Source organism: Triticum aestivum, chromosome 3D, assembly GCF_018294505.1.
Source record: "Triticum aestivum cultivar Chinese Spring chromosome 3D, IWGSC CS RefSeq v2.1, whole genome shotgun sequence".
In the NCBI taxonomy this organism is placed as follows: domain Eukaryota; kingdom Viridiplantae; phylum Streptophyta; class Magnoliopsida; order Poales; family Poaceae; genus Triticum; species Triticum aestivum.
In genome coordinates, this window is record NC_057802.1 from 458,058,390 (window position 1) to 458,086,209 (window position 27,820).

A 27,820-nucleotide genomic window follows, 5' to 3' on the forward strand; every position below is an offset into this window, starting at 1 on the left:
TTGCATCCAGAAACTCAAATAAGAAGCTTCAGTACCTCTTATCACGTCCAGAGTCCAGACAGCAGAGATTCTGACAAAATTGGAATGCCAGCAAGCTTAAAATCCAGGTCTTGTGACTTGTAAATGTCAGCAAGCTTAAATATCAGATAGTTAGATTTATAAACACACGATTTTGGCGAAAATGCTGTTAAAATTCCCTGGACAAGTTTTTTTTGTTTGTGAATTTTACCAAACATTTCTCACTGAAACCTTGATTAAAAGTTAATGCAGCCTCTTGACATCATGATAATAGACCTTGAACTGTGCATTAGATTAAATGAGCTATCAACAAGCAAATTTACAACAGAAGGTGATATACAACAATTGATGTTACCACCGATACAAATAAGACATTCTGCTAGATTACAATTCCTTTACCTCCAGACATGGCAATCCCGTATGAACAATGACATGATCTTATATCAGGGAAGAGAATCTAAAAATGAATATAAATAATAATGTACAAGTGCTCTCCCCCTAATAAGGGACATATGGCGTGGCAGGCACTTGATTCTTCTCCACCTAAACAATTCTTAGAGAGCCTGATCAGTTCGAGGGATCCCATGCTTTTGGAACCATTCTGGCATATGAAACCTTTCGTACAGGGCTGGCCTCACATCTCTCTGGACAGAGAGATGCTTCAGGAGCGGGAAGATAACCTCCATCAGCTGAAAAACAGTACAAAAAAAATCAATGAACATGTACAAATTAGAGGACCGGAACCATTGAATGACTGGTGTCCATTATCAGTTACTTGATCGTCTGAGTGTTGTCCAGCTGAAAATGGAACACAGGGTATTCCATTCAAAGGCTGCACTATGAAGCTGAACGGATTGTTGTCGACAATGACGATTCTACTGAAATCTTTTGACAGGCAAGAAAGATCTTTCACATGCTCTCTGTATTCCCTGAAATTGCACACCGCTGCTGATATCAGAAAATGAACTTGCTCGCTACTGTAAAGGTTTAGGTTATTGGCAAATAAGTATTGTATGCACTATCAGCCAGTCTTACTCCAAACAAGTATTATGTGCAAAAACATGCATGCAGAGCCGAAGAAAGCACCATCGATTCATTACTAAAGACTAGCACAGGGACATGCCTTGTAGGCAAGCAGAATTGATGAGCTGCTTCTTTCTTCTTTTTCTAAAATTGGCGCTATAAGGCATGACGGAGGGTATGGATGGACCATGAAGAAGAGACAATAAATCCCTTATATTCTGGCCGCCCTGCCTTTGCAGTGCGGCACCCTTCATGGCTGGCATTGCACCGCAGAGATCCAGGGTCACGCCCCCCAACAGTGCAGACTGTAGATATCTTCGTCGCTCTAATCCTTACACTACTCAAGTCTCACACTGCAGATTACCATCTTCGCTCTAATCTTTTCAGTAATCACCCACTGTATGGTACATTTGGTGCATGACATGCCTTAAAAGAAAGGATTGTGTTAATATTGTCAGTTTGTCACTCAAATTGATGGGAAACGACCAATCTCTAGTATTGAACTCATACAAATTATAAATAAACTACATGCGCTTTTCCACCTAAAGAACTGCTGGTTTGCATGTAACATTCAACTGATTAGTTGTGTACACATCACAGGAAGCAAAGTAATGATGGCTATCATCAAGATGCAGCAGCAGCAACAGCAACAGCAACACAATGTTACAAAATCACCTGTATCCTATGGGGAAGTTTCTGTAACACTTACGTAGTAACAGTTGATGGACGATAAAGACGGAGTTTGAACCTATTGTGAGCATCTATTATGTCCACTAAAGGTCTTGCATAACCTGAGGAGAAATTTGGACAGGTATGGTGAGGAAGCTGACTGGGATCATGTGACGGGAGAGATGAATAAAATATTAGCAGCCACCATACCTTCCAAGCCCGCTGTAAAGAGGATAAGATCTGCGAATTCACTAGTTTTCTGCAAGAACTCATGCAGACCAGGACGTTCAAAGACAGTAACATGATTCACCTTTTGTTTTCCTTCAACATCCTTTACAGCTCACCAGAAAAAAATTCCTTTATCAGTAACGATTAAAAGGATAACACAATAAAGTAGCAAGAGCCGAAGGTTGGTACCTTATCAGTTGATATGCACTCCATGTCAAAGCAATGTAATCCAGCTTCAACAGCTTGGGTGCGTACAATAGGAGGAAGACCAGATGATTCGTACGCAGAAACTAAAGTCTCGTCCAAGTCAAGCACTACCTGAAAGGCAGTCCATATTTGTTCAGAGATAATGAATGAGTTTACAGCAGAATCGTTAAAGCTGACTTCACACTAAATGTGGCTTGGATTTAGTTTTAACACAAATATTAATTCAGTTGATTCTATTTTGTGGGAAGCCATAAGCTCATCATACTAAATACAGTATGCTTATAAGAACCCTGTTATGAGTATATGTGCCAGTAAAACAGCACACATGCCGATTCATCTATCATCACCAAATGCGTAATATCATAATTCATATCCAATCACGCTGCCAGTATTGACGGGCAGACTCAGATATCTTCTCAAAGAACACCAGCGACAAGAAGTTTCCCAGAAATGGTCTCTCACAAATTGACTACAAGATCAGTGATCAGAAACAATATATTGCCCAATTAAGTATTTGATCCAGTAAAGGTAGCAACACCAGGATCCTGTAAATTTTCTGAACCAGCCCTTGTCTAGAGATGAGATTAATGCAGTTGTTGGCTAATAAATCAATAAGCCCTTGTTTTGGGATGGAAGTGGCTACTAACACCAACTAAGCTTTTGTTTTGGATTTGCAACACAAGTGACTCTAGGTGTTCGTAATCGGAGACGGTGATTATTTACCACCCGACACCCCGAAATGGCCTGCTCTATATCACACATACTAATTCAGCAGCAAATAAAACATACTATCAATCAAAGCTAACTGAATTAACCAGGCAGAACACCCAATTAGCTCAAACCAACCCCTCCGCCTAATCCCAAATTCACCAGCTCGAAGACAGAAATGGACGGCAATTGGATGGAGACACTCCTCCTACATCCACTTCCTATCGGAAATGGAATCCGTCTCCTTCCAAAGTATCTATCCCCCCCTGCGCAGAACACCGAATAGCTCCAAGGAACCCAATGAAAAACCGAATCTTCCGTACCGTGAGGCGTTGGAGGGGCTCGGGCGGGGGCGCCGGGACGGGGGCGGCGTCGGCCGGGATCTCGGAGCGGAGCGGCATGAAGGCCACCTCCGGCGACGGCTGGTCGGGGGCGGCCGAGGCGGATGAGAGGAGCGGGTAGCGGAAGCCGACGAAGGAGAGGAGCTGGGCGCAGGAGGGCGTGCCGCGGAGGATCTGGAGCAGGACCTGGAGGAGGAAGCCGATCCAGCCGACGACCGCCTGCCACGCCTGCGTCGCCGCCTTCCCGCGCTGCTGGTGCTGCGCCGCCGCCGCCGCGGTCGGCGAGTAGACCTCCGCGGCCGCCATGGGCGCCAGGGACGGGCTGCCGGGGCACGCGGCGGGGGGGGAGGGGGCGAAGCGAGGCGAGGCCGGAGGCGACCGGAGGGAGGGGGAGGTGGTGGTGGTCGGGTGGTCTTTGTGGCCGCGTGCACGTACGTGGGGGCGGGCGTGGGCGTGCCCGGGTGGGCTTAGCGGAACAGGGGATCGGTGATTGGGGGGCGGATTCGGTGGGCCCGGCGGTCAGCGAGAGTAGGGCTAAACTGGCGAGCTGCCGGAAGTGTAGTAAATTGTCATACGTGCACCCGGAGTTTTCTCTTGGTCACCAGTAGAAGTGGAGTTTTTTTTTTTTGTCTGCATGCATTTCTGGCTGCTGGCTTGATGCTTATCTGCTCGTGTTAACCTAATTTGTTTTGTTTCGACGAAAGTATCAATGGTGGTGCAGTAATGTTGACAGATTAATCAAGTCAATCAGGCTACGTTGATTTCGTTTGCTCGGCAAAGTTTCGTTGATTTCAAAAGTATATTAAGGACTAATCGTTGTTTTTAATCATGAGGATTAAGATACTTTCTCCATCCCGAATTACTCGTCATAGAAATGGATATAAAAATTGCACTAATTAACTTTAAAAATCACTATTGTTGTATAAAATCATACTCTTCGTCCCATAGTATAAGACGTTAAATATTACTTCCTCTGTTTCTGAATATAAGTCTTTTTAGAGATTTTCCTATGAACTACATATGGATGTATATAGACATATTTTAGAGTGTAGATTCACTCGTTTTGCTTTACATATAGTCCATATGGAATCTCTAAAAGGAGTTATATTTAGGAACATGCGGAGTAGTTTAGTACCATATACTTAGATTTACCAGGTGACGACGCTTCTTTCTACATATGCCGAACTAAGCATAGCTTAGGGTCAGATTTCTTGTGGTGAAATCAACCCATCAGGTTTGAAGTGTTAGACTTGACAAAGATGTTCACATATTTTTTCGGATTTATTCGAGACTTCTCTATGCTATCTTTTAGTTTCAATATGACATGTTGAATTAAGTTTTTTGGAGGTGTTCATAGAAATAGAGTTTGCATGTGTGCGTGCATATGGATAGGTATACATGTGTGCCTTCATAAGTTTTCACCCGCACGTGCATTTCTAGGGATATAATGCACGTGCGAGCGATCATATAGATGAGTGTCGTGCGCATTATTCATGTATGTGATTAACTATGTTAGAAATACATAGAGAAATTAAGATAGTTGGATCAGGTGTTTACATTTTTACTCCGCAATTGCAGGAAATATTCCTTTCTCCCAAAGATGTTATTGCTGTATTGCCCTGCCCTGAAGGGATGCTCGGCCGATATTTCTTTCTTGGTGATTGTACCTAAGTAGGTCATTTTCAGAAAAGTTTGTGCCTAGGTAAGCAGGCACCTCTGATCCCTTTTGTGTTCTCAACAACAATGAAAATGACGTGGGCCATGGTCACTGAATATACTACTAGTAGTGCTGATGTTTCGTGTAAAAGTTTGATAGTAAAAGACACCTAACTGGAGCCAGCCAATGGGAGAGGCAAAACGACCTTATCTTGTTTGTTTGTTTTTGCGAGAAAAAACGACCTTATCTTGTTGGGCCGAAGTCTTGTCTATCACGTGTTTAATACTAATATCCAAATGTAAAAAGAGTATAGTTCCCCCTAGAGTACGGCAAAACATCGGAGAAAGTATCCGGTGAAGACCAAGTGATAGTCATGTTTCAAAATCTCTAAAGATGAAGGTATTGGAGATGAGATCTTCTAAAGAACATGTCAGGTTTCAGTTTCAAATCCCCTAAAAAATTATTTCAGTTTCAAATTCAACTTCGTGTTTGAGCTATGAAAAAACAAAATCCAGCAACCCACAAATGTGAAACATGTTAAATTATTGTGATTGATGACAATTTTTTTAGCTCAAGTGCAATTAAATTTGAATTTGAAACCTTACATGTTTGTAAAACATCCGAAGCATGTGATGTAGTGTTTTAAAGTGTCTTTTAAACATTTCAAACATGGTTTTTTTACTTGGTTTTCACCTTATATTTTTCCAAAACATTGTTGTTGCGCCTAGCCGAGAAACGACAAGCTTCGTTAGTGCAAAACATACAATTCTCTTTTGAGATTACAACCCACAAAACTGCTGCGGTGTGATTGTATATGTGCTACTTACTGTACCCTCTCGGCACAAAATAGAAACACATATTAGCCTAGACTCGCATACTAAGGAAGAGTTAAGGGGTTCCTTATGTTTCATGTGTTGGCTCATATAGTTACTGATCATAAATAGTTCTCTATCGGTCGATGTGCCTCAATTTCCTAATACGCAATGCAAGAAAAAAGTAAAACTATGAACCCCTTTTTACACACACAGACGAAATACTTCGCAACGTGCGTATCTTAAATAGATAGCTTCACTAATCCAATTCTCTCAACATGCAAGCATGCAACATCTATAGGAAAAAGACTCATGACAACATGCAAACATGCATGAGAATTTCCAACTATATAATAATCAAACTTTGACTATCTAGGACAACAACAAAAATATGAGGTATATATCACAAAAGATACACTATTGGATTTGTATTCAAAACAAGTTTTCCACAACATGATTTTTAGGTCATGCAGTTTATATTTTATTAGTTAAATTTATGGTCAAGTTTTGACCCAAATGAAAAGGGGGCTAATAAACCTGGACAGAAAGTAGCTGATAATTTATCAGCAAACGAATATCCATTTCTAAGCCCAGGCTCATCTACACCTGGAGAAGAGAAAATTCACAAAATATAGTTAAAAAATATATCAAAAATCCGATTTTTTTCTGCATAAAAGATAATTTGTTATGGGTTTGGACATATGAGTAGCCCTCAGTAAAAAAGACAAATGATAAGAACAATACATGAACAATAAACTTTTTCATAGACCCTAAATTTGTCAGTTTTGCCGAGAGCTACTCGGACACCCAAATGCTCTGAAATTTGAAGCGCACCTCACGCACTAAATTATCTTCCATGCAATGTATTTTCTAGTAGAAGTTTTGAATTTTCTATTCATCGCGGGTGCAGCTTAGCCTGGGCACCGAATCGCCCCGTACCAAAGTACTGCAGTGTATGTATACCGGCTGAAATTTAGAGGAGTATATTTACATTCTTTTGCGAATCATTTACGAGCGTTTTGCAGTAGGGTACTAGTACAACAGTGCCATGTGGTTTGTTAATGTCCCTGTTAGCGTAGCGAGGGTCCACGCTGAAAGCATGAAGAGATGCTTTGATTAGTTTAGCAGCCATCCTCGGTTGCGTTTACAGATTGGTCTGCACTGGCAGCTGGATCTGGAAAAAGGGGCGACAAAGGAGTGTCATCAGTTCGGCAGCACCGCAACACCGGCACACCTACCTCGTCGAGAGAGGTAACGGGCTTTGCCTACCTCTCGTCGACGCACCAAAGTTTCTTTCGGAACGCTCGCACGGTGCTGCGTCCATTCCTGGCGAAAACTGTGGCGAAAGGAGTATCTGGCCGGCCCTTTTTCTCTTCCCTTCCAGGCGTTCTGCACCCAGCAAACAAAAGTCACAGACACGTGCTGAGAGTGCTATAGTCTCGGGGATTTCTACATTTTCCCCACGCGGCCGGTCATCCTGAGACCTGGCAGAGATAAATTTGCTGCCTAGGAGCATCTACAACCGGACGCCGGACCCGTTCCAAACATGATCAGTGTCCGAACGAAAAAACACCATCCAACCCGCCTTCTCATATCCGGCCCATATCTTAGGCGGTTATGTGACAGCTTTCTCATATCCGGCTCATATCTGGGACGGCTATGGAGACGTATGAACACGCCCGTCACATAGGACTGACTGCTGGAGCCCGTGCCAATTCGGTCATATCCGTCTCCCCTTTCCTTGCTCGAGCGTCACTCTTCTTTTCTTTGTTCACCCTTCTGCGCACTGTCGCCATCAGACCTCCGCCGGTATCGATGCTCCGTTGCCTTCCCCAACTCAAGGCTTTTCCACCGGACGCCCCAACGCACACCACTGCCGACCAGACGGCCACCGGACGGCGTCCCGGTACGTCAAACTCCCCCATATTTTCACCCCGCACTTTACATGCTCGATGAAACATCTGTGCCCGTTTTTTATTCGTTCGGTCATTATTTCTAGGTCTCTAATGGATTCGGCGTGGAATGATGGCTATGGACACGATGATCTTCACGAATTCATATTCAACAAGTTCATCGTGTCGTCGGATTCAAATGATGAGGATGCCGGAATGAGGATGATGATGAGCATCCAAGAGGAGTTCGAGAAGGCAGACGAGCACGTCCTAAACTTCAAGGGTTTCATCAAGGGTCGGATAGTGATTCCGCGTGATAGGATTGCCGGTGCACGACTTCTGTTCATGGACTACTTCGCAGTTGTCCCAACATTCCATGGAACCTTCTTTCGTTGTCGCTACCGGATGAGCATAACTTGTTCTTGCGGGTAGTGGAAGGCACGGAGAAGGCTGATGGCAACTTCAAGCTGAGGAAGGATTGTTGCGAAAAACTTTCTTTCTCTCCTCTGCAAAAATGCACTGTTGCTGTCAGGATGCTTGCTTATTGTAAAGCAGCAGATGCAATTGATGCAGGAATCCGGATGGGGGAGACCATAGTCTTGAAAACCACGGTGCAATTTGCATGCACTGTGGTGAAGGTGTTCGGACCAGAGTACCTGAGAGAGCCAACTGTGGAGGACACGGAAAAATTGTTGGCAATTGGAGTAGCAAGAGGATTCCCCATATGCTAGGTTCAGTTGATTGCATGCACTGGCAGTGAAAGAACTGCCCAAAAGGTTTGTGTGGGCAATACCAAGGTCATGTCCAAGAAGCCACCATCATACTTGAAGCAGTGGCATCGCAGGACTTGTGGATTTGCCATGCTTTCTTTGGCACGCCAGGTTCGTGCAATGACATCAATGTGCTCCAACGATCTCCTTTGTTCAAGAAACTCCAGTGTGCAACTATACCATCAACGAACACAACTACACCATGGGGTACTACCTTACCAATGGTATCTATCCTCAGTGGGCGGCGTTTGTGAAGACCATATCCGATCCCCAAGGCAACAAACAAACCCGCTTGCAACAATAGAAGGAAGCTCGGAAGGATGTGGAGAGGACATTTGGAGTGCTCCAATCTCGTTGGGGTATTGTTCATGGAGTTGCAATGATGTGGGAACCGGAGACACCTTGGCAGCTCATTACATTTTGTGTTATCTTGCATAACATGATTGTTGTCGGGGGGATGAACCCCGGGTAGGCAACGGAACCCGGATCCTTTTCAAAAACATCGGGGCCAGCATCAGCCCTCAATCCGGCTCACACTTGGCCGGGTCTGTTGACCCGGCCAAGTCCCTCAACCCGGCCGAACTCTTTGACCCGGCCAAGACGGCAACCCGGCCCTGACGGCTGGCGCAAGCCAGCCGAACCCGGCGAACCAAGACTTCTCCAGCAAGCCAGTTCCCCCGTGGCGTGTTCCTCAACCCAGCCATGGGTCAGCTCCCGTCCCATCCAAGGCGTGCGATGGGACGAGTCTCATTAAGAGGATGGGCGTGGCAAAAGTGCCCCACCAACTCCTCTAACCGGTAGAGGCGTGGCAACAGTGCCCCACCTACCCTGCTGACCGAGGCCGGCGTGGCTACAGCGCACCCATCGTCACTGCTGACGCCAGCAGACGGCGACCTGCCGGTGCACCCCTGTAGCGGACTCGACACGGCCACTTCGTGACGGCCGACAAGACGGAGAACAGTGCCTCCTAGCACATGGGGCCTGCGCCCGGAGAACCCGGCGAGCCCTGACACCCGGTGGGTCCCAGCACCGGCTTCCCGGACGCTGACAACCCGGCCCCACGGCCTTGTAACTTTACCATTGTAACCCTGGGGGTTGACCTATAAAACCCCCCAGGAGCCCCCATGTAAACGGGCATCCATCACACGCATAAAATGCACCACACACTCTCACGATCAGTAGAGCGCACACACCAGGAGAAGGAGCAGCCTATGCTTTGGCCTGTCTTCCTTCCTCCCCAATACAGCTCTAGGAGCAAGCTTGTGACATCTACATATAAACCACACTCGGCAGGACTAGGGGTGTTATCTCTCCGGAGAGCCCCAAACCTGGGTATGTCTTGCGTCCCACGCTCGCTCATGCCGATCTCGCCTCTGGAGCCCACCGGTGCCCTCGAGCCTCCTCCTCTCTTTAGCCATCCTTTGGCATCTGCCGCGCGCCCACCACGACAATTGTTGAGGGCGAGGGTGAAGGGGCAGCGTGCACGCACGATTTTGAGAAGACCGGTGGTTAGGTCCTCCCCCCGGAACAAGAGGCAGAGAGCATTGCCAACTTTCCGGAGATGCATCGACAACTACGAGATCAACAAGTACATATACAACTTCTGGATGATCTTGTCAAGCATATGTGGACGCACACTGGAAATCAGTAAACTTCTCTTTTATTTTATCTGTTATGCACTATGAACAATATTTATATTTGAACTATACTTGGATCACATACTATTAAGTATGAACTATTTGTATTTGTGTGCACCAAAAGCTATGTTTGTTCAAAATGATCGACGTGCATGTGTTTGCATGGATTCGGTGTTTTGAAAGTAGGGACCATGGTTGCAAATGGAAAGTTTTGATGCCTGTCCGATCACAGTCCATGGGCGCATCCGAGCGCATCTGCGAGCGTATAGGGGCTTGGATTAGGTATCTATGGTTGTCGATGCTCTAAGATCATCTACAACCGGTCCTCCCAAACCCCATGTACGTCCGAGCAGCCGACCCAGTCACTGATCGCTCACAAAATCCTGACCCAGTGGGATGCCTTAACTTGACCCTATACGTCCGGCTGACCTGCCCCATCATATCATGTCTAAATCTGAAGCGGATATAGGGAGGCCCGTACGCGCCTGGACGTCCACCACGTTGGATCCAGCCTACGCTGGTCCATCTCGACCCCACATATATTCGTATCCATCTGCATCCTGGATTAAACCCTAGCCACTCCACTCTGCCCCCAAACTCCCTTCTGGCAATCTTTGGCCTTCTCTAGCATGGTGGGTAGCGGATCCAACTCCGAGCTCTCCCGGTTTGTGAACTTGACCTCGTCCCATGCAGGCCCGCGGAGGAGATGGTCGTCTGCATTGCTCTCCGCCGCTCCCTACTACTTGTGAGCCGCGTTGGGATTTCCTCGAAGAGGAGAGGATGATGCAGTACAGTAGAGATAAGTATTCCCCTTAGTTATGAAACCAAGGTAATCAATCCAGTAGGAGAACCATGCAACGACTCGTGAACATCACCTGCACACAAACAAGAAATACTTGCAACCCAACGCGAGCAAGGGGTTGTCAATCCCTTGACGGTTACGAGCAAGATTAAATTGTATAGTTTTTAATAGATAGATTGGACAAAAATACAAAATAAAAAAAGAAAAAGAAAATTGCAGTAAGGTATTTTTGGTTTTAATATATGATAAAAGACAAACCCGGGGCCATAGTTTTCACTAGAGGCTTCTCTTTTGAAAATAGCATATGGTGGGTAAACAAATTACTCTTGGGCAACTGATAGAAAAACAAATAATTATGACGATATCCAAGGCAATGATCATGTATATAGGCTCACGTCCGAGACAAGTAGACCGAAATGATTCTACATCTACTACTATTACTCCACACATCGACCGCTATCCAGCATGCATCTAGTGTATTAAGTTCATGGGAAAACAGAATAATGCCTTAAGCAAGATGACATGATGTAGACAAGATAAACTCACGTATGCAATAAATTCCATCCTTTTACCCTTAATAGCAATGATACATACGTGTCATGTCCCTTTCTATCACTGGGATTGAGCACGGTAAGATCGAACCCATTACAAAGCACCTCTTCCCATGGAAAGATAAATCAATCTAGTTGGCAAAATCGAACCAATAAATTGGAGAAGAAATATGTGGCTATAACAATCATGCATAAAAGAGTTCAGAGAAAACTCAAATAATATTCATCGCATCCCAACAAACACACCGCAAAAAGTCATTACATCGAATAGATCTCCAAGAACACTGATACGTCTCCAATGTATCTATAATTTTTTATTGTTCCATGCTATTATATTATCCATCTTGGATGTTTTATACGCATTATTATGCTGTTTTATATCTTTTTTGGGACTAACCTATTAACCTAGTGCCCAGTGCTAGTTGCTGTTTTTTTGCATATTTTTGTCTTTTAGAAAAAATCAATACCAAACGGAGTCCAAACGAAACGAAACTTTTTGACGATTTTTCTTGGACCAGAAGACACATAGGAAGCTTCAGGAGGAGGCTAGTGAAGGAAATATGCCCTAGAGGCAATAATAAAGTTATTATTTATTTCCTTATTTCATGATAAATGTTTATTATTCATGCTAGAATTGTATTAACTGGAAACTTAGTACATGTGTGAATACATAGACAAACAGAGTGTCACTAGTATGCCTCTACTTGACTAGCTCGTTAATCAAAGATGGTTAAGTTTCCTAGCCATAGACATGAGTTGTCATTTGATGAACGGGATCACATCATTAGAGAATGATGTGATTGACAAGACCCATCTGTTAGCTTAGCATTACGATCATTGAGTTTTATTGCTATTGCTTTCTTCATGACTTATACATGTTCCTATGACTATGAGATTATGCAGCTCTCGAATACCGGAGGAACACTTTGTGTGCTATCAAACGTCACAACATAACTGGGTGATTATAAAGATGCTCTACAGGTGTCTCCGATGGTGTTTGTTGAGTTGGCATAGATCGAGATTAGGATTTGTCACTCCGATTGTCGGAGAGGTATCTCTGGGCCCTCTCGGTAATGCACATCACTATAAGCCTTGCAAGCAATGTGACTAATGAGTTAGTTACGGGATGATGCATTACAAAACGAGTAAAGAGACTTGCCGGTAACGAGATTGAACTAGGTATGGTGATACCGACGATCGAAACTCGGGCAAGTAACATACCGATGACAAAGGGAGCAACGTATGTTGTTATGCGGTTTGACCGATAAAGATCTTCATAGAATATGTAGGAGCCAATATGAGCATCCAGGTTCTGCTATTGGTTATTGACTGGAGATGTGTCTCGTTCATGTCTACATAGTTCTCGAACCCGTAGGGTCCGCACGCTTAACGTTCGATGACGATTTGTATTATGAATTATGTGATTTGATGTACTGAAGGTTGTTCGGAGTCCCGGATGAGATCACGGACATGACGAGGAGTCTCGAAATGGTCGAGACATAAAGATTGATATATTGGAAGGTTATATTCGGACACCGGAAAGGTTCCGAAGTGCATCGGGTATTTTTCGGAGTACCGGGAGGTTACCGGAACCCCCCGGGGAGTCTGTGGGCCTTATTGGACCCTAGTGGAGAAAGAGGGCAGTGAGCAAGGTGTGGGGCACACCCCTCTAGTCCCAAACCGAATTGGTTTAGGGTTTGGGGGCCGGCCCCCTCCTTCCTTCTCCCCTCCTCCTCTTTCCTCCTTCTCCTAGTAAGAATAGGAAAGGGGGGCCAAACCTACTTGGAGTAGGATTGCCCCCCTTGGCACACGCCTCCTCCTAGGCCGGCCTCCTCCTCCCTCCCTCCTTTATATACGTGGGGAGGGGGCACCCCAAAGACACACCAAGATTTGTCTTAGCCGTGTGCGGTGCCCCCCTCCACAGTTACACACCTCGGTCATATCGTCGTAGTGCTTAGGCGAAACCCTGCGCTGGTAACTTCATCATCACCGTCACCACGCCGTCGTGCTGAGGAAACTCTCCCTCGGCCTCAACTGGATCAAGAGTTCGAGGGACGTCACCGAGCTGAACGTGTGCTGAACACGGAGGTGCCGTACGTTCGGTGCTAGGATCGGCCGGATCGTGAAGACGTACGACTACATCAACTGCGTTGATAAAACGCTTCTGCTTTCGGTCTACGAGGGTACGTGGACACACTCTCCCCACTCGTTGCTATGCATCACCTAGATAGATCTTGCGTGATTGTAGGATGTTTTTTTGAAATTACTGCGTTCCCCAACAGCCAGAAGGGACACAGATGAGCCACAAGTTCGGGAGGTGCACCCTAGGGGGGCGCCCCCAGGCTTGTGGGCCCACCGTGGCACTTCTAACCCTAATCTCAGCTTTATAAATAGCCAAATATTGCCCGTATATGAGAGGGGCACACCAAAAAAACTTCTCCGCCACCGCACGTTTCTGTCCTCGTGAGATCCCATCTGGAGACCTGTTCCTGTACTCTGCTCGAGAGGGATTCGATCATGGAGGGCCTCTACATCAACCTTGCTGCCCTTCCGATGATGTGTGAGTAGTTTACCACAAACCTACGGTCCATAGCTAGTAGCTAGATGGCTTCTTCTCTCTCTTTGATCTGCAATACAATGTTCTCCTCGATGTTCTTGGAGATCTATTCGATGTAATCTTCTTTTGCGGTGCGTTTTTTGAGATCCGATCAATTGTGGGTTTATGATCAGATTATCTATGAATATTATTTGAGTCTTCTCTGTACTCTTTTATGCATTATTAAGATAGCTTTGTATTTCTCTCCAATCTATTGATTTGGTTTGGCCAACTAGATTGATTTTTCTTGCAATGGGAGAGGTGCTTTGTTTTGGGTTCAATCTTGCGGTGTCCTCACCTAGTGATAGAAGGGGTAGCGAGGCACGTATTTTTATTGTTGCCATTAAGGATAAAAAGGTGGGGTTTATTTCATATTGATTGGATCTATCCCTCTACATCATGTCATCTTGCTTAAGGCATTACTCCGTTCTTGTTAACTTAATACACTAGATGCATGATGGATAGCGGTCGATGTGTGGAGTAATGGTAGTAGATGCAGGCAGGAGTCGATCTACTTGTCACGGACGTGATGCCTATATTCATCATCATTACCTTAGATATTGTTATAATTATTCGCTTTTTTATTAATTGCTCAACAGTAATGTTGGCGTTCTCGGAACTAGGGTACCCATATTTTCCTACGTGCGGCCCACGACTTGGCTCCCTCGACAGCCCGGTACGGCCCATCTACAATACTGCCAAGACAAGACCCTCGCGAGGGGCCAAGCTTCGCGAGGCGGACGGCACCAAGACCTCCCAAAGGAGCGGCCTCCCGAGGAGCGGAGATTTCTATGCAGGTACCCAGCCTCATGAGGCTACCATGACGCAAGCCATGACGACCAAGGCAGGCGGGCGCCAGCGGGCGCAGAGGAGGCAGTTTCCTCTTTGGTGCAAAGGAGGCAAGCACAAGCGTGGGTTCCCGAGGACTCGAGCAAAGGTTTCCATTTTGGTGCAACGAGACCAAGATCGCCAGCACGGCAGGAGGGATGTCATCGTCGAGCCCACTGCTGCGTCATGACTAGATGCCTTATAGGCGAAGACCACCTTTTGTCAGGATAAGATGTACTACTAGTCCCCTTTCAAATTGGCCAATGTGAGATCCCTTCCCACCTACGTTTTGGGGGAAGAGGACCGAGGCCACTATAAATATAGGTTAGCCACCACCATAGAGGGGATCGAATCCTTTCCACCCTCACCAGAGCAGCCCTCACGAGGTTGTTCATCCCTTGTACTAGTTCATCCTCAGCTCCTCGAGAGGCCAATCCACCACAAAGTAGGAGTAGGGTCTTACACCGCAAGGTGGCCCGAACCTGGGTAAATTCTTGTGTCCATCTTCTTCCTTGCTCGTGTGAATCAAGCTAGGCCGTGGGGCAACGGGCTGGTAGGTTGGATAGGTTGAGTTCTTCGCACACGCCCCAAAGTTTGAACCTTTCTTGGGTCTGCGGAGCCCTGAATCCGACATTTGGCGCGCCGGGTAGGGGCGTGTCGAAGCTTCCCTTCCACCGTTCGCTCTGCCGCCGTTTCGTCGCTCTTATGGTCGATGCTCGCCGTGTTCGTGCCAAGCGCTAGGCCGCTCGCGTCGCTCAGACGACACCCGTGGGCAATGATACGTCTACAACGTATCTATATTTTTTGATTGTTCCATGCTGTTATATTATCATTCTTGGATGTTTTACAATCATTTTATAGCAACTTTATATCATTTTTTGGGATTAACCTATTGACACAGTGCCCAATGCTAGTTCCTTTTTTTTGCTTGTTTTTTACATCGCGGAAATCAATATCAAACGGAGTCCAAACGCAGCGAAACTTTTTGTGGATTTTTTTCTGGACCAGAAGACACCTGTTGGGCCAAGAAAGTACCTGAGGGGAGCTCCGAGGGGAGCACAACCCACCAGGGCACGCCTGGGGCCCCAGGCACGCCCAGGTGGGTTGTGCCCACCTCGGTGGCCTCCCGCACTGCCTCTTTACTCTATAAATACCCCAATATTCCAGAAACCCTAGGGAAGTCGACGAAAATCAATTCCAGTCGCCGCAAGTTCCAGAACCACCAGATCCAATCTAGACACCATCACGGAGGGGTTCATCATCCTCATTGGTGCCTCTCCGATAATGCGTGAGTAGTTCATTATAAACCTACGAGTCCGTAGTTAGTAGCTAGATGGCTTCCTCTCTCTCTTTTGATTCTCAATACAATGGTCTCTTGGAGATCTACTTGATGTAGCTCTTTTTTGCGGTGTGTTTGTTGGGATCCGATGAACTTTGAGTTTATGATCAGATCTATGTTTTTATCCATGAAAGTTATTTGTGTCTTTTGATCTCTTATATGCATGATTACTTATAGCCTCGTATTTCTTCTTCGAATCTTTGGTTTGTTAGGCCATCTAGATCGATTTTTCTTGCCATGGGAAGAGGTGCTTTGTGATGGGTTCGATCTTACGGTGCTTGATCCCAGTGACAAAAGAGGAACCGACACGTATGTATCGTTGCTATTAAGGATAACAAGATGGGGTCAATTTCTACATAAATAGATCTTGTCTTCATCATGTCATCGTTCTTATTGCATTATTCCATTTCTCCATGAACTTAATACACTAGATGCATGCTGGATAGCGGTTTATGTGTGGAGTAATAGTAGTAGATGCAGGCAGGAGTCGGTCTACTAATCTTGGACGTGATGCCTATATAATGATCATTGCCTGGATATCGTCATGATTATTTGAAGTTCTATCAATTGCCCAACAGTAATTTGTTTACCCACCGTATGCTATTTTTCTCGAGAGAAGCCACTAGTGAAATCTACAGCCCCCAGGTCTCTTCTTTATTATATTTGCCTTCGCGGTCTATTTCTATTTGCTTTTATTTTCAGATCTATTAATCCAAAAATACCCTGCTGTAATTTTTATTTATTTGTTTTATCTCGCATTCCCGCGAGATCTATTAATCCAATCTACTACAATTTTATCTATATTTTTACCCGTCAAGGATTGACAACCCCTCTCTTACGTCGGGTTGCAATTATTTGTTCTCTGTGTGCACGAGCTGTTTAGGTGGTGTTGCATGGTTCTCCTACTGGTTCGATAACATTGGTCTCATCACTGAGGGAAATACCGCAGCTATGCTGCATCATCCCTTCCTCTTTGGGGAAATACCGACGTAGTTCAAGCCACATCTGGCAACGGCCCTCCTCGCCGCTCTGCCTCCCCGGTGGCTAATGCCGCCACTGACCCTGCTGCTCGTGAATAGAAGAATTCGTGGCTGCCACCGTCTGTGCGGTGTGACGGCCATGCCGCAATTCCATCTCCCACTCCAGCCACGACGTCGTATTCCCATGCTCGCCACGAGCCGGCAAACACGCATGCTGCGTTGCTCATGGCGCGCGAGCTTCTGCGTTACCGTCCGGCCAACGACCTCTACGACAACTGGCTCGGCCGCATCGCCGAGCTCGTCAACACCGCTGGCGAGGCCCCTGCACCGTCCCGTTCGCCCCGTCCCCCGGCGTCCCTGGCGGGCCATGTGGCTCACGGCGCGCCCCCTCCTCCTCTGCACGGCATGGACCACGAGCCCAGGCGTGAGGCACCCCTCCGCGACCCGCCACGTAGGGCGTCGGCGCGATGAAGCAAGCTGCCAGGTGGTGCAGCGGCCCCAAGGAGAAGTGCACACGCTTCCAGCACCGCCGCGTCAAGACCGCGTGCCACCAGAGGCGGTGGCGCACGGGCGCCAAGATCAAGCTCCCCCCATGCGACCGACCCTTGTGAGTGTGGTAGGCTACCGTGCTTTCATCCCGGAGCTGCGCCGCGTCGTTTGGCCCGACATGTTCAAGCCGGATCTGCCTCCATGCTACGACGGCACTCTTGACGCCGCATAATTTCTCCAGCTCTATGAGATAAGCATCGAGGCGGCAAATGGCGACGACAAGGTCATGGCAAACTGGTTCCCCATGGCCCTCAAGGATGGTGCGCCTTCTTGGCTCCTGAATCTCCTGGTGGGGTAGATCTCATCCTGGGATGAGTTACGCGAGCGCTTCATCACCAACTTCCAGGGCACCCATGACCGCGCTCCTGCGGCAGGCGACCTGCGGCGCATAAAGCAGCAGCCGGGCGAGACCTTGCACAAGTACATACAATGCTTCACGAATGTTTGCCTCAAGATCCCAAAGGTGTCAGATGAGGCCATCATCTCGGCATTCTCTGATGGCGTCCGGGATGTCAAGATGAAGGAGGAGCTCGCCATACACGAGGACATGTGTTCGGCTTTGGAGATGTTTAACATGGCAGCCCAGTGCGCGAGGGCAGAAGAAGGTCGCCTCTCCCTCCTGGAACTTCCAGAGGTCGATCCTGAAGAGAAGAAGGCCAAGGCTAAGGAAGTGAAGCGCAAGGGCCCTGCCATGCTGGCCGCGGAGCCCGAGATGAAGTGCGACCATGACCACGATGAGCCTCCCAGGGGCAACTGCCCATTCTGCGTCTTCCACGACGTCCACAACCACAACACCAACGACTTCCAGGAGCTCAGGGCAATCCGCGATGGGCGCCTTGGCCGCCGCCCCGAGCGCAACAATCATGGCTATGACCATGGAGGAGGCCGCTAGGACAACCGCGACCTTTGCCAGGACTGGCGTGACCAACCCCGTGAGGACCGCTGGCAGGGCCAGCCTCGTGATGGCCCCTGGCGAGACCTGCCTCATGATGACCGTCCTCGGGGCAACGCCGGCCTCCCTCCGTTGCCGTCGCCGCCAAGGAGAAATGACAACAACCGCCAAGATGATGGGGCCGTGGGCTTCCAAGAGCCTTGTGCGATCGCCTGCATCCTGGGTGGCGCTCAGGCTCCCGCCTCTCATTGCATCTTCAAGCAGTTCACTTGTGAGGTGAACGCGGCTCTCCCCAAGCTTGAGGCGTTGCGTCCCCTCAGGTGGTCCAAGCATGCCATCACCTTCGACTCCGTGGACCAGCTCAAGTGCTCAGCCCCTGCTGGCGCACCCCTGATGCTCTGTGCACCAACCATCAACAACGTCCTCGTCACCAAAACACTCATTGACCGTGGCGCGGGACTCAACGTTCTCTCCCTTGAGACATTCGAGACGCTCCAAGTGCCCTACGACCAGCTCCTCCCCACCAACCCCTTCTCAGGAGTGTCCGACGGCTCCACTGTTCCCCTGGGGCAGATACGCCTCCCGGTAACCTTCGGCAAGCGCGACAACTACCACACTGAGCTCATCGAATTCGACGTCGCCCACATCGGCCTCCTGTACAATGCCATCCTCAGGTATCCGGCCCTCGCCAAGTTCATGGCAGCAACTCACCACGTCTACAATGTCCTCAAGATGCCAGGAAGTGGCGGTATCATCACGGTCGCCTGCGACGAAAAGGATACGGTGTGCTCCCTCGAGCACGCCTATCAGGCTGCGGCGGTCGAGAACTCTGGTGACGAGGGTGCCATCCTGCCACCTGAGGCCGTCCCCAAGAAGAAGAAGCAGCTCCTCCTCAAGGGCTGTCAGGAGGCCGAGGCTCCTACCAACCATGCCTCAGGCCCCGCGCCCACTGCTGGGGCGCCGTTCCCTCTCACATAGGAAGGCGTGCCCGGCGCCCCCCTCAGGATGGGGTCAGGGGCTCTCATTTGGAGGGTTTCTGACCTGGCCGGCGTGACAAGGGAGGCGTTCGGGCACCATGTGGAGGTGTGTTTCGACGCGCGCCTCCGGGAGCAAGGCGCAAGGCGTGATGCTCCAGGTGCTCAAGAGTTCATCACCAAGGCAATCGAGGAGCTTCAAGAGGCGCGAGCCATGCGTGGCGAGCGTCACCCCGCACCACTGAGTGCAGCCGCGGCCGCTGACGTGGGCGGCGAGCTGCCGTCTGCGTCAACATCCCAGGCCTCAACAGGGCTGCTTCGCAGGACCTCTTCTGGCCGTCCCGCGTCGGTTGGAGCGGGGGCTACCCCTGCAACTACGTCTGCATGCCGTTCGGCCCGCTGAACGTGGCCACCTCGTACCAACGCTACGCGCATCGTGCATGGGCAGCTCATGAGGTCAGGTGCCAGGCGGCCCTGACGGAGGAAGCGTCGGACCCTCGCGAGCTCTCCGGACCTCCAGAGCCTTCCGGGCCTAAGGAGTCGGGCGACTCGTGAGGAATGACCTCTACAGCACGCGTCTTCAGCTACCCCAACGCTTCTACAACGATGGTGCCAGGTGACTTTTTGGTTTGTTCAACTGAGGGCGCCCCTCGGGCTGCATCATCCTCAGGCTGCTGGGGCCTGACCCCGCAGATGCATCATTTCGATTCATGTACTCCGGACCAGTTGTGCCTGCTCAAGTTATTATGGTTGTTAACGTTATGCTTGTCGACCCGTCATCTATGGAGTTGCCTTTCGCGGTCTCTGCGCGTTGCTAACACGCCTTTTGCTCGTCTCGTGATGGGGGCTGCTGGCACGGCGTCTGCGCTCGGGTTCATCCCTGCAGTGCCGATAAACCTAAGAGACCGAGCTCTAGCTCGCAGCCGGCCCCACGCACGTCACCTCACCGGGTCCTTAGTGCCTTCATCTTCTCGTGGAAAGATCACAGGCAGGATAGCAAGCGCGGCTGCTGTCGTGGACTTGACACGGCAGATGCCCTAGGGAAAGGACTTAGGTGTGGAGCCATCGCAACAAGGTTAGCTTGAAAGGGGTTAAACGGGACAAGGGACACGGAGAGTTTACCCAGGTTCGACCCCTCTCAACGAGGTAAAAGCCTACTCCTGCTTTAGGTTGTATTGCTTGGGTTTCGATTACCAGGGAGCGAATACGCTTGACCTAGTTCTCGATGAGTTGTTTTTTCGAGTTAACCCGCCGCTGGGTCACCCCTTTATATACAGGTTGATGCCCAGCGGCTTACAAAGTCCCAGACGGCTCATACAAAACGTGTTCGGCTCGGTAACTAACTAAGCTTGCCTTACAATACAAGTTAAGCATATGGCGGCTGACACCCGTGGGCCTCAAGTCGTCCCCGGGTCTTGGGCCTTCAATAAGCTTACTCTATGAACCGCCATCTTCATATCTTCTTGGGCCTTTTCATCTTGAGCTGCCAGTGGCATGACCCGGCCCCTCCTGGGCGGGTCATACCCAGTAGTTATATTCCCAACAGCCGCCCTTCGTGTTTTGTGACTAACTCGCAGGAACCTCCGGAGGCAAGACCTCGAGCGGCTTTGCCAACACCTCGTGGTGATGTCGCGCTATGTATCATCGGGTGCAACCCCTCCTAGGTACCCCCTCCGAGCCGGCCACTCTTTTCTCGCGCAAGTCGTTTGCACGTAAAGGGGGGCCCTTGAGCACCACGCCCCAGGGGCTCCTACCGGCTCTCGAGCCCTCACCCCCTGGCCTTGACCACGACATCGCGATGTGGCATACCAACGGCGGCCGAGCCTCACTCGAGAGCCGGGTCCCGAGGATGTAGAGCACCTTGATGAGCGGGAGAGATGGAGTTGGTAGGAGCCCTGCGGGGCGGGGCCATCAGGAGGAAGGCGCAGCGTAACGTCGTACAAGAAGCTCGCCCTCGCGGTAAATAAACCACCGCGGGCTCGCCAAGATAAGTCACCTCACACGTGCAGGCGTGAACCTCATAATCGACACTCTTGTTTCATGCGATCTCGCTCGGGCAAGGAAACTTCCCTCTTAATCCTTCGGGAGCTTTACGCGCTAAAGGGGACTTCCCAAGCATCGCGCCTCGGGGGCTCTTACCGGACCTCGGGCCGCTCACCTCCTGGCCTTGACCACCGCATCGCGACCTGGCATACCAGCAACGGCCGAAGCCTATCTGGGGACTGGGTCCTGTCAGCGTAGAGTGCTATGCTACCGCGAGAATAAATGGGAGACCGTGCCCAAGTGGGAGACACAAATGTGACATAAGATTGGGAACGCTAACATTAAGGAAAAAGTGTCACGGTCTTTACACACCCCCGCGGGGCCCTTCATGATTTTTGCGCAGGAATGAAACAAAAGAAAAAAGACCTCCTGAGGATCGCGACCCAGGCAGCGTCGCCCGCGACACCGGGCTGGCACCATTCCTCCCCTAAGCCTGAGCGCGGCGACGCGCCGGTTCGTAGTAGTCGTCGTCGCTCGGGCTTGATCCACAGGAAGCGCTGCTACCGAAGGAATCGCGGACAAGGCCAAGGGCAAGTTCACCACCAGAGGCTTTGTCACCTTGCCGTCCGGTAGGAGGGTCACCGTCTCGATCGCCTCCCCTGGGGCAGCACTCCAGTCGTCGGCCGTCCTCCCCGAAGACTTTGAAGAAGAGTGTCGACACCCCGTCGTACTCAAAGTGGATGGCGTGCCTCCCCTTCGAGTTGCAGGCGCGGGCGTTCGCTCCCCATCCCCGGGTCATGAAGATGCCGCCGGGGTAGACGGCCTTGACCTCCGCCTCTGAAGCCTGGCCGCAGCAGCCATCGTGCTGCAGCCACAGCTCGACGGGTTCCCTCGGCGGTATCTCCCTCACCAGGGAGCGCGGGAGCCGGATCCACGTGCGTGGCGACATTGTCGTCCACACCACGAACTCACGGGCCATGCCGCCCGCATGGGCTTGCGGGCAAGGTGGTCATGCGGCCATTGCTTGTTCTACCTCACGACTCCGTCCCCTGCGAGTTCCGCGGCTACCCTCGCGGGCAGGGTGACACGTCTCCAACGTATCTACTTTTCCTAATGCTTTTCCTCTTGTTTTGGACTCTAATTTGCATGATTTGAATGAAACTAACCCCGGACTGACGCTATTTTTAGCAGAACTACCATGGTGTTGTTTTTGTGCAGAAATAAAAGTTCTTGGAATGGAATGAAACTTTGCGAGAATTTTTTATACAACAAAAAAAATTTCTGGAGACAAGAACCACCGGAGAGGGGCACCTGGGTGGGCACAACCCACCAGGGCACGCCTGCCCCCCAGGCGGGCCCAGGTGGGTTGTCCCCACCTGATGGCCCCGCGGACCCTGAAACCGACGCTAAATCCTATTTTTCTAGAAAAAATCAGGGAGAAAGAATTATCTTGTTCCACGAGACGGAGCCACCGTCACCTCCTGTTCTTCATCGGGAGGCCAGATCTGGAGTCTGTTTGGGCTCCGGAGAGGGGGATCTTCGATCTTTGTCATCACCAACCCTTCTCCATCACCAATTCCATGATGCTCCCCACCGGGAGTGAGTAATTCCTTCGTAGGCTCGCTGGTCGGTGAGGAGTTGGATGAGATTCATCATGTAATCTAGTTAGTTTTGTTAGGGCCTGATCCCTAGTATCCACCATGTTCTGAGATTGATGTTGCTATGACTTTGCCATGCTTAATGCTTGTCACTTTGGGCCCGGGTGCCATGATTTCAGATCTGAACAGTTTATGTTATCACCATAATATCCATGTTCTAGATCCGATCTTGCAAGTTATAGTCACCTACTACGTGTTATGATCCGGCAACCCCGGTGTGACAATAGTCGGGACCACTCCCGGTAATGACCATAGTTTGAGGAGTTCATGTATTCATCGTGTGTTAATGCTTTGTTCTGGTTCTCTATTAAAAGGAGGCCTTAATCCCTTAATTTTCAATTGGACCCCACTCCCACGGGAGGGTAGGACAAAAGATGTCATGCAAGTTCTTTCCATAAGCAGGTATGACTATTTACGGAATACATGCCTACATTATACTTATGAACTGGAGCTAGTGCCGTATCGCCCTAGGTTATGACTGTCACATGATGAATATCATCCAACAAATTACCGATCCAATGCCTACGAATTTATCTTGTATTGTTCTTGCTAAGTTACTACTGCTATCGTTACTGTTGCAATTGCTAAAAAACTACTGATATCATTGTTATCGTTACCATTGCTGCTGCTACTATTATCAAAACTATCATACCACTTTGCTACTGATCACGTTGCTGCAGAAAATTAATCTCCAGGTGTGGTTGAATTGACAACTCAGCTGCTAATACTTACAAATATTCTTTAGCTCCCCTTGTGTCGAATCTATAAATTTGGGTTGAATACTCTACCCTCAAAAACTGTTGCAATCCCCTATACTTGTGAGTTATCAAGACCTTTTTCTGGCGTCGCTGCCGGCGAGCATAGCAATATTTGTTGAGTCACTTGGGATTATTATCAATTTATCACTATGTAGAATCTGAAGGATGCTAAGACTAAGATTTATCCCTCTAAGAAGAGGGGAGGTAAGGAACTGACATCTAGCTCTGCTTTAGATTCACCTTCTGTTATAAGTAAACTTGCAACAACACCACATGCTATTAATCCTGATATGTCGCAAGTTATTGATGATGCTACTTCTGCTATGATTGATACTTATGATGATGCTAGTACCTTGCTTAATGATGATGATGTGCCACTAGGTGACTTTCTTGATGAACAAATTGCTAGAGTAAGATAACATGATATTGTTGAAACTGATGATGAGCTTGAAACTGAAAATCTTGAAAACCTACTAGAACTAGCCCTCCTAGATATGAATTGCCTAAGGTATCGGAAGGCTATGTTATGAATGAGGAGACAACTAGAGACATTATTGCTTGTAAGGATAGAGATGATCTAGAGAAATTATTATGCAAGTAGAAAGAAAAATCTCTGAATGCTAGAATGAAATATGATCCTAAGTTTGCTACTTCACCTATCTTTGTTGATGATAAGGATTATGAATTCTCTGTCGACCCAAAGTTAATTACTTTGGTTGAATCTGATCCTTTCCATGGTTATGAAACTGAAACTGTTGTAGCACATCTTACTAAGTTGAATTACATAGCCACCCTTTTTACTCATGATGAGAAAAATCGCTATTACTATATTCTCAAATTATTTTCGTTCTCATTAAAGGGTGATGCTAAAGCTTGGTACAATACTCTTGCTCCTGGTTGTGTGCGTAGTCCCCGGGATATGATTTATTACTTCTCTGAAAAATATTTTCCTGCTCATAAGAAACAAGCCGCCTTACAGGAAATATTTAACTTTGTGCAAATTAAAGAAGAGAGTCTCCCACAAGCTTGGGGGAGGCTTTGCCAATTGCTTAATGCTTTGCCTGATCATCCTCTTAAGAAAAATGAAATACTTGATATCTTCTATAATGGACTAACCGATGCTTCTAGGGATTTCCTAGATAGTTGTGCTGGTTGTGTTTTCAGGGAATGAACTATTGGGCAAGCTGAAGAATTATTGAATAACATATTGAAAAATTATGATGATTGGACTCTCCCTGAATCACCACCTAAACCCACTCCGAAGAAGAGGGGTATATTATATCTCAGTCCTGAAGATATGCAAGAGGCAAAGAAATCTATGAAGGATAAAGGTATTAAAGCCGAGGATGTCAAAAATTTACCTCCTATTGAAAAAAATACATGGGCTTGATACACCACCACCACCTAAGGTGGTAGAGGTAAATTCTCTAATGAAATTCAATGATAATGACAATCTTCACAATATGCACCCTAGCCAATGCCTTTATGAGTTTGAAAATTACATTAGAAAACAAGATCACTTCAATGCAAATGTTATGAAACAATTGAAATACAATTCTGATATGATTTCTCGCTTGAGTGACTTGTTATTTAGAATATCAAATGACGTTAGAGGTGTGGGAAAGCATGCTTCTATGGTTCAAACTCAGTTAGAACAAGTTGCTAAATCTCAAAGAGAGTTTCTTGATGAAATGAATAATAACATAAGTGACTTTGCTGTTAGAGTAGCAACTAGAGGAGGTAAAATGACTCAGGAACCACTTTATCCCGAGGGACACCCAAAAAGAATTGAACATGACTCTCAAAGAGATAACACTGATGCACGTAGTCCTTCTAAAAAGAAAAAGAAGAAGAAAAATGATAGGACTTTGCATGCCTCTAGTGAACCTGAAGTAGAAAAACCTCCTGATGATGATAATGAAGTTTCTATCTCTGATGTTGAAACTCAGTCTGGTAATGAACACTCACCTTCTGATAATGAAAAAGATAATGATGAGGTTCATGAAGATACTCAGACAAATAATAAAGAACCAAACAATGATGTTGAGATAGAACCTGCAGTTGATCTTGATAACCCACAACCCAAGAATACACATTATGATAAAAGAGACTTTATTGCTAGAAAACACGGTAAATAAAGAGAATCGTGGGTTCAAAAACCTATGCCTTTTCCACCTAAGTCAACTAAAAAGAAAGATGATGAAAAATTTGAACGTTTTGCTGAAATGCTGAGGCCAGTCTTTTTGCGTACTCGCTTGACTGATATCCTTAAAATGCCTCCTAATGCAAAGTATATGAAAGACATCATCACCAATAAGAGAAAAATACTGGAAACTGAAATCTCCACCATGCTTGCTAATTATACTTTTAAAGATGGAGTACCTAAAAAACTTGGAGATCCGGGAATACCAACTATACCTTGCTCCATCAAAAGAAATTATGTGAAAACTGCTTTATGTGATTTGGGAGCTGGTGTTAGTGTTATGCCTTTCTCTTTATAAAAAAGACTTGATTTGAATAAACTCACACCTACTGAAATATCTTTGCAAATGGCTAACAAATCAACTGCCATACCTATTGGTATTTGTGAGGATGTGCCCATTGCTAATGTTACTATTTTGACTGACTTAGTTATACTTGAGATGCCCGAGGATGACAACATGTCGATTATCCTTGGTAGACCCATCTTGAATACTGCAGGGGCTGTTATTGATTGCAATAAAAGCAAGGTCACTTTCATATCAACAGTAATGAGCATACGGTGCACTTTCCGAAGAAACAATTCCGAGTGAATGGTATTAAAAAGTTTTCAACTACCTCTACCTACTGTTAAAAAGAAATATGAAATGCTTATTGTTGGGGATATTCATATCCCCGTTGAGGTAACTTAGTGATTTACAAAAGTTCTTTAGTTTCATGCTAATCGAAACTGGTTGTTAATAAGACTTGATCAACCTTATTAATGAATCATTTTTGAGAGGTATGAAGTTGATGAATTTAGTAAGCACTACCTTCTGTCCCTACTTTTTGTTTTTTTGTTTTTATTAGTTAAATAAAATAAAATGCCATGTTTTGTCTGTTTTCTGAATTTCCCGTGCAATAAAAAATGACCCAAAAATAAAAGTTCTCATAATGCCCTAAAAATTTAATACGATTTTTTCCTGAATATTTAAGAATTTCTGGTGCAAATAATAATAGAGGGAGGTGCACCAGGTGGGTAGTGGTCCCCACGTGGGCCCCCTCTCTTATCCCTTCATACCACTTCATCACCTACCTCCAAAAAAATCACCATTGCTCTCTCTCTCTCTCTCTCGTGTTCTTGCTCTCAAACCCGCGGATTTCGATCTCTTTGCTCGAAGCTCCATTTCCGAAACTGTTTCGGGGGATTGTTGCTTGGAAAGGGATGAATATCTTTAGGAAGTTTGCTTCCAAGAAGAACTCCAAGGGAGTGATTAGGGAGTCGTCTGACAGTGATCTCCATACCCGGAGGTTGGCGGAAGTACGGCCGTGCGAATGGCCGCATACCCCGTTCATGGAAGGGGCTGGAATCCTTCAGGAGTTTGCACAATATGCTGCTAATGCCGGCCTCACTGACTTCATCGCAGCTGAATGTGAACAATATCATCTCCTCACAAACACCTTTGTTCAAAGTTTTTATTTCCTTCCTAGGAATAATCATCCTGAGGTGCACTTTAATTTATACGCTGAGCCCCATCAGATACCTCTTACTGAGTTCTGTGAAATATGCTTCCTTCCTTCTGATGGTGGTTTGGTAGAGCCTAGGCCTATGGAGTTTGAGGGTTTCTATCGCACTCTAATAGTGGGTGATGAGAGAGGGGTGTCGAGTATCACCGCCGCTGGCTTGCATTTTCCTGTTGTTCATTATTTCACTCTTTTCATTGCAAAATGCTTGCTTGCTAGAGAGAAGGTGGGTGCACTCAGTGCCCC

At 47.4% G+C, this 27,820-nt stretch overlaps 1 protein-coding gene across 1 annotated transcript; it reads right to left on the reverse strand.

Moving 5' to 3' along the window:
* Window positions 1–289: 289 nt before the first annotated feature.
* Window positions 290–3,630, reverse strand: LOC123079643 (CTD small phosphatase-like protein). The gene is made up of 6 exons (XM_044502441.1): window positions 3,177–3,630; window positions 2,128–2,256; window positions 1,921–2,041; window positions 1,751–1,832; window positions 794–947; window positions 290–707 (listed from the first exon to the last, which is right to left on the reverse strand). The coding sequence occupies exons 1-6, from the start codon at window positions 3,498–3,500 to the stop codon at window positions 573–575; spliced, it is 945 nt and encodes a 314-aa protein (XP_044358376.1). The 5' UTR covers window positions 3,501–3,630; the 3' UTR covers window positions 290–572.
* Between the last annotated feature and the right edge of the window lie 24,190 nt (window positions 3,631–27,820).

Bases quoted from the DNA above. Each gene is read 5' to 3' on its own strand.
- LOC123079643 (XM_044502441.1), bottom strand. From the start codon at position 3,500: ATGGCGGCCGCGGAGGTCTACTCGCCGACCGCGGCGGCGGCGGCGCAG. The intron at 2,257-3,176 runs GTACGGAAGATT...ACTGCCTTTCAG, and splicing joins AGCCCCTCCAACGCCTCACG to GTAGTGCTTGACTTGGACGA. The intron at 2,042-2,127 runs GTACCAACCTTC...TGAGCTGTAAAG, and splicing joins AGTGCATATCAACTGATAAG to GATGTTGAAGGAAAACAAAA.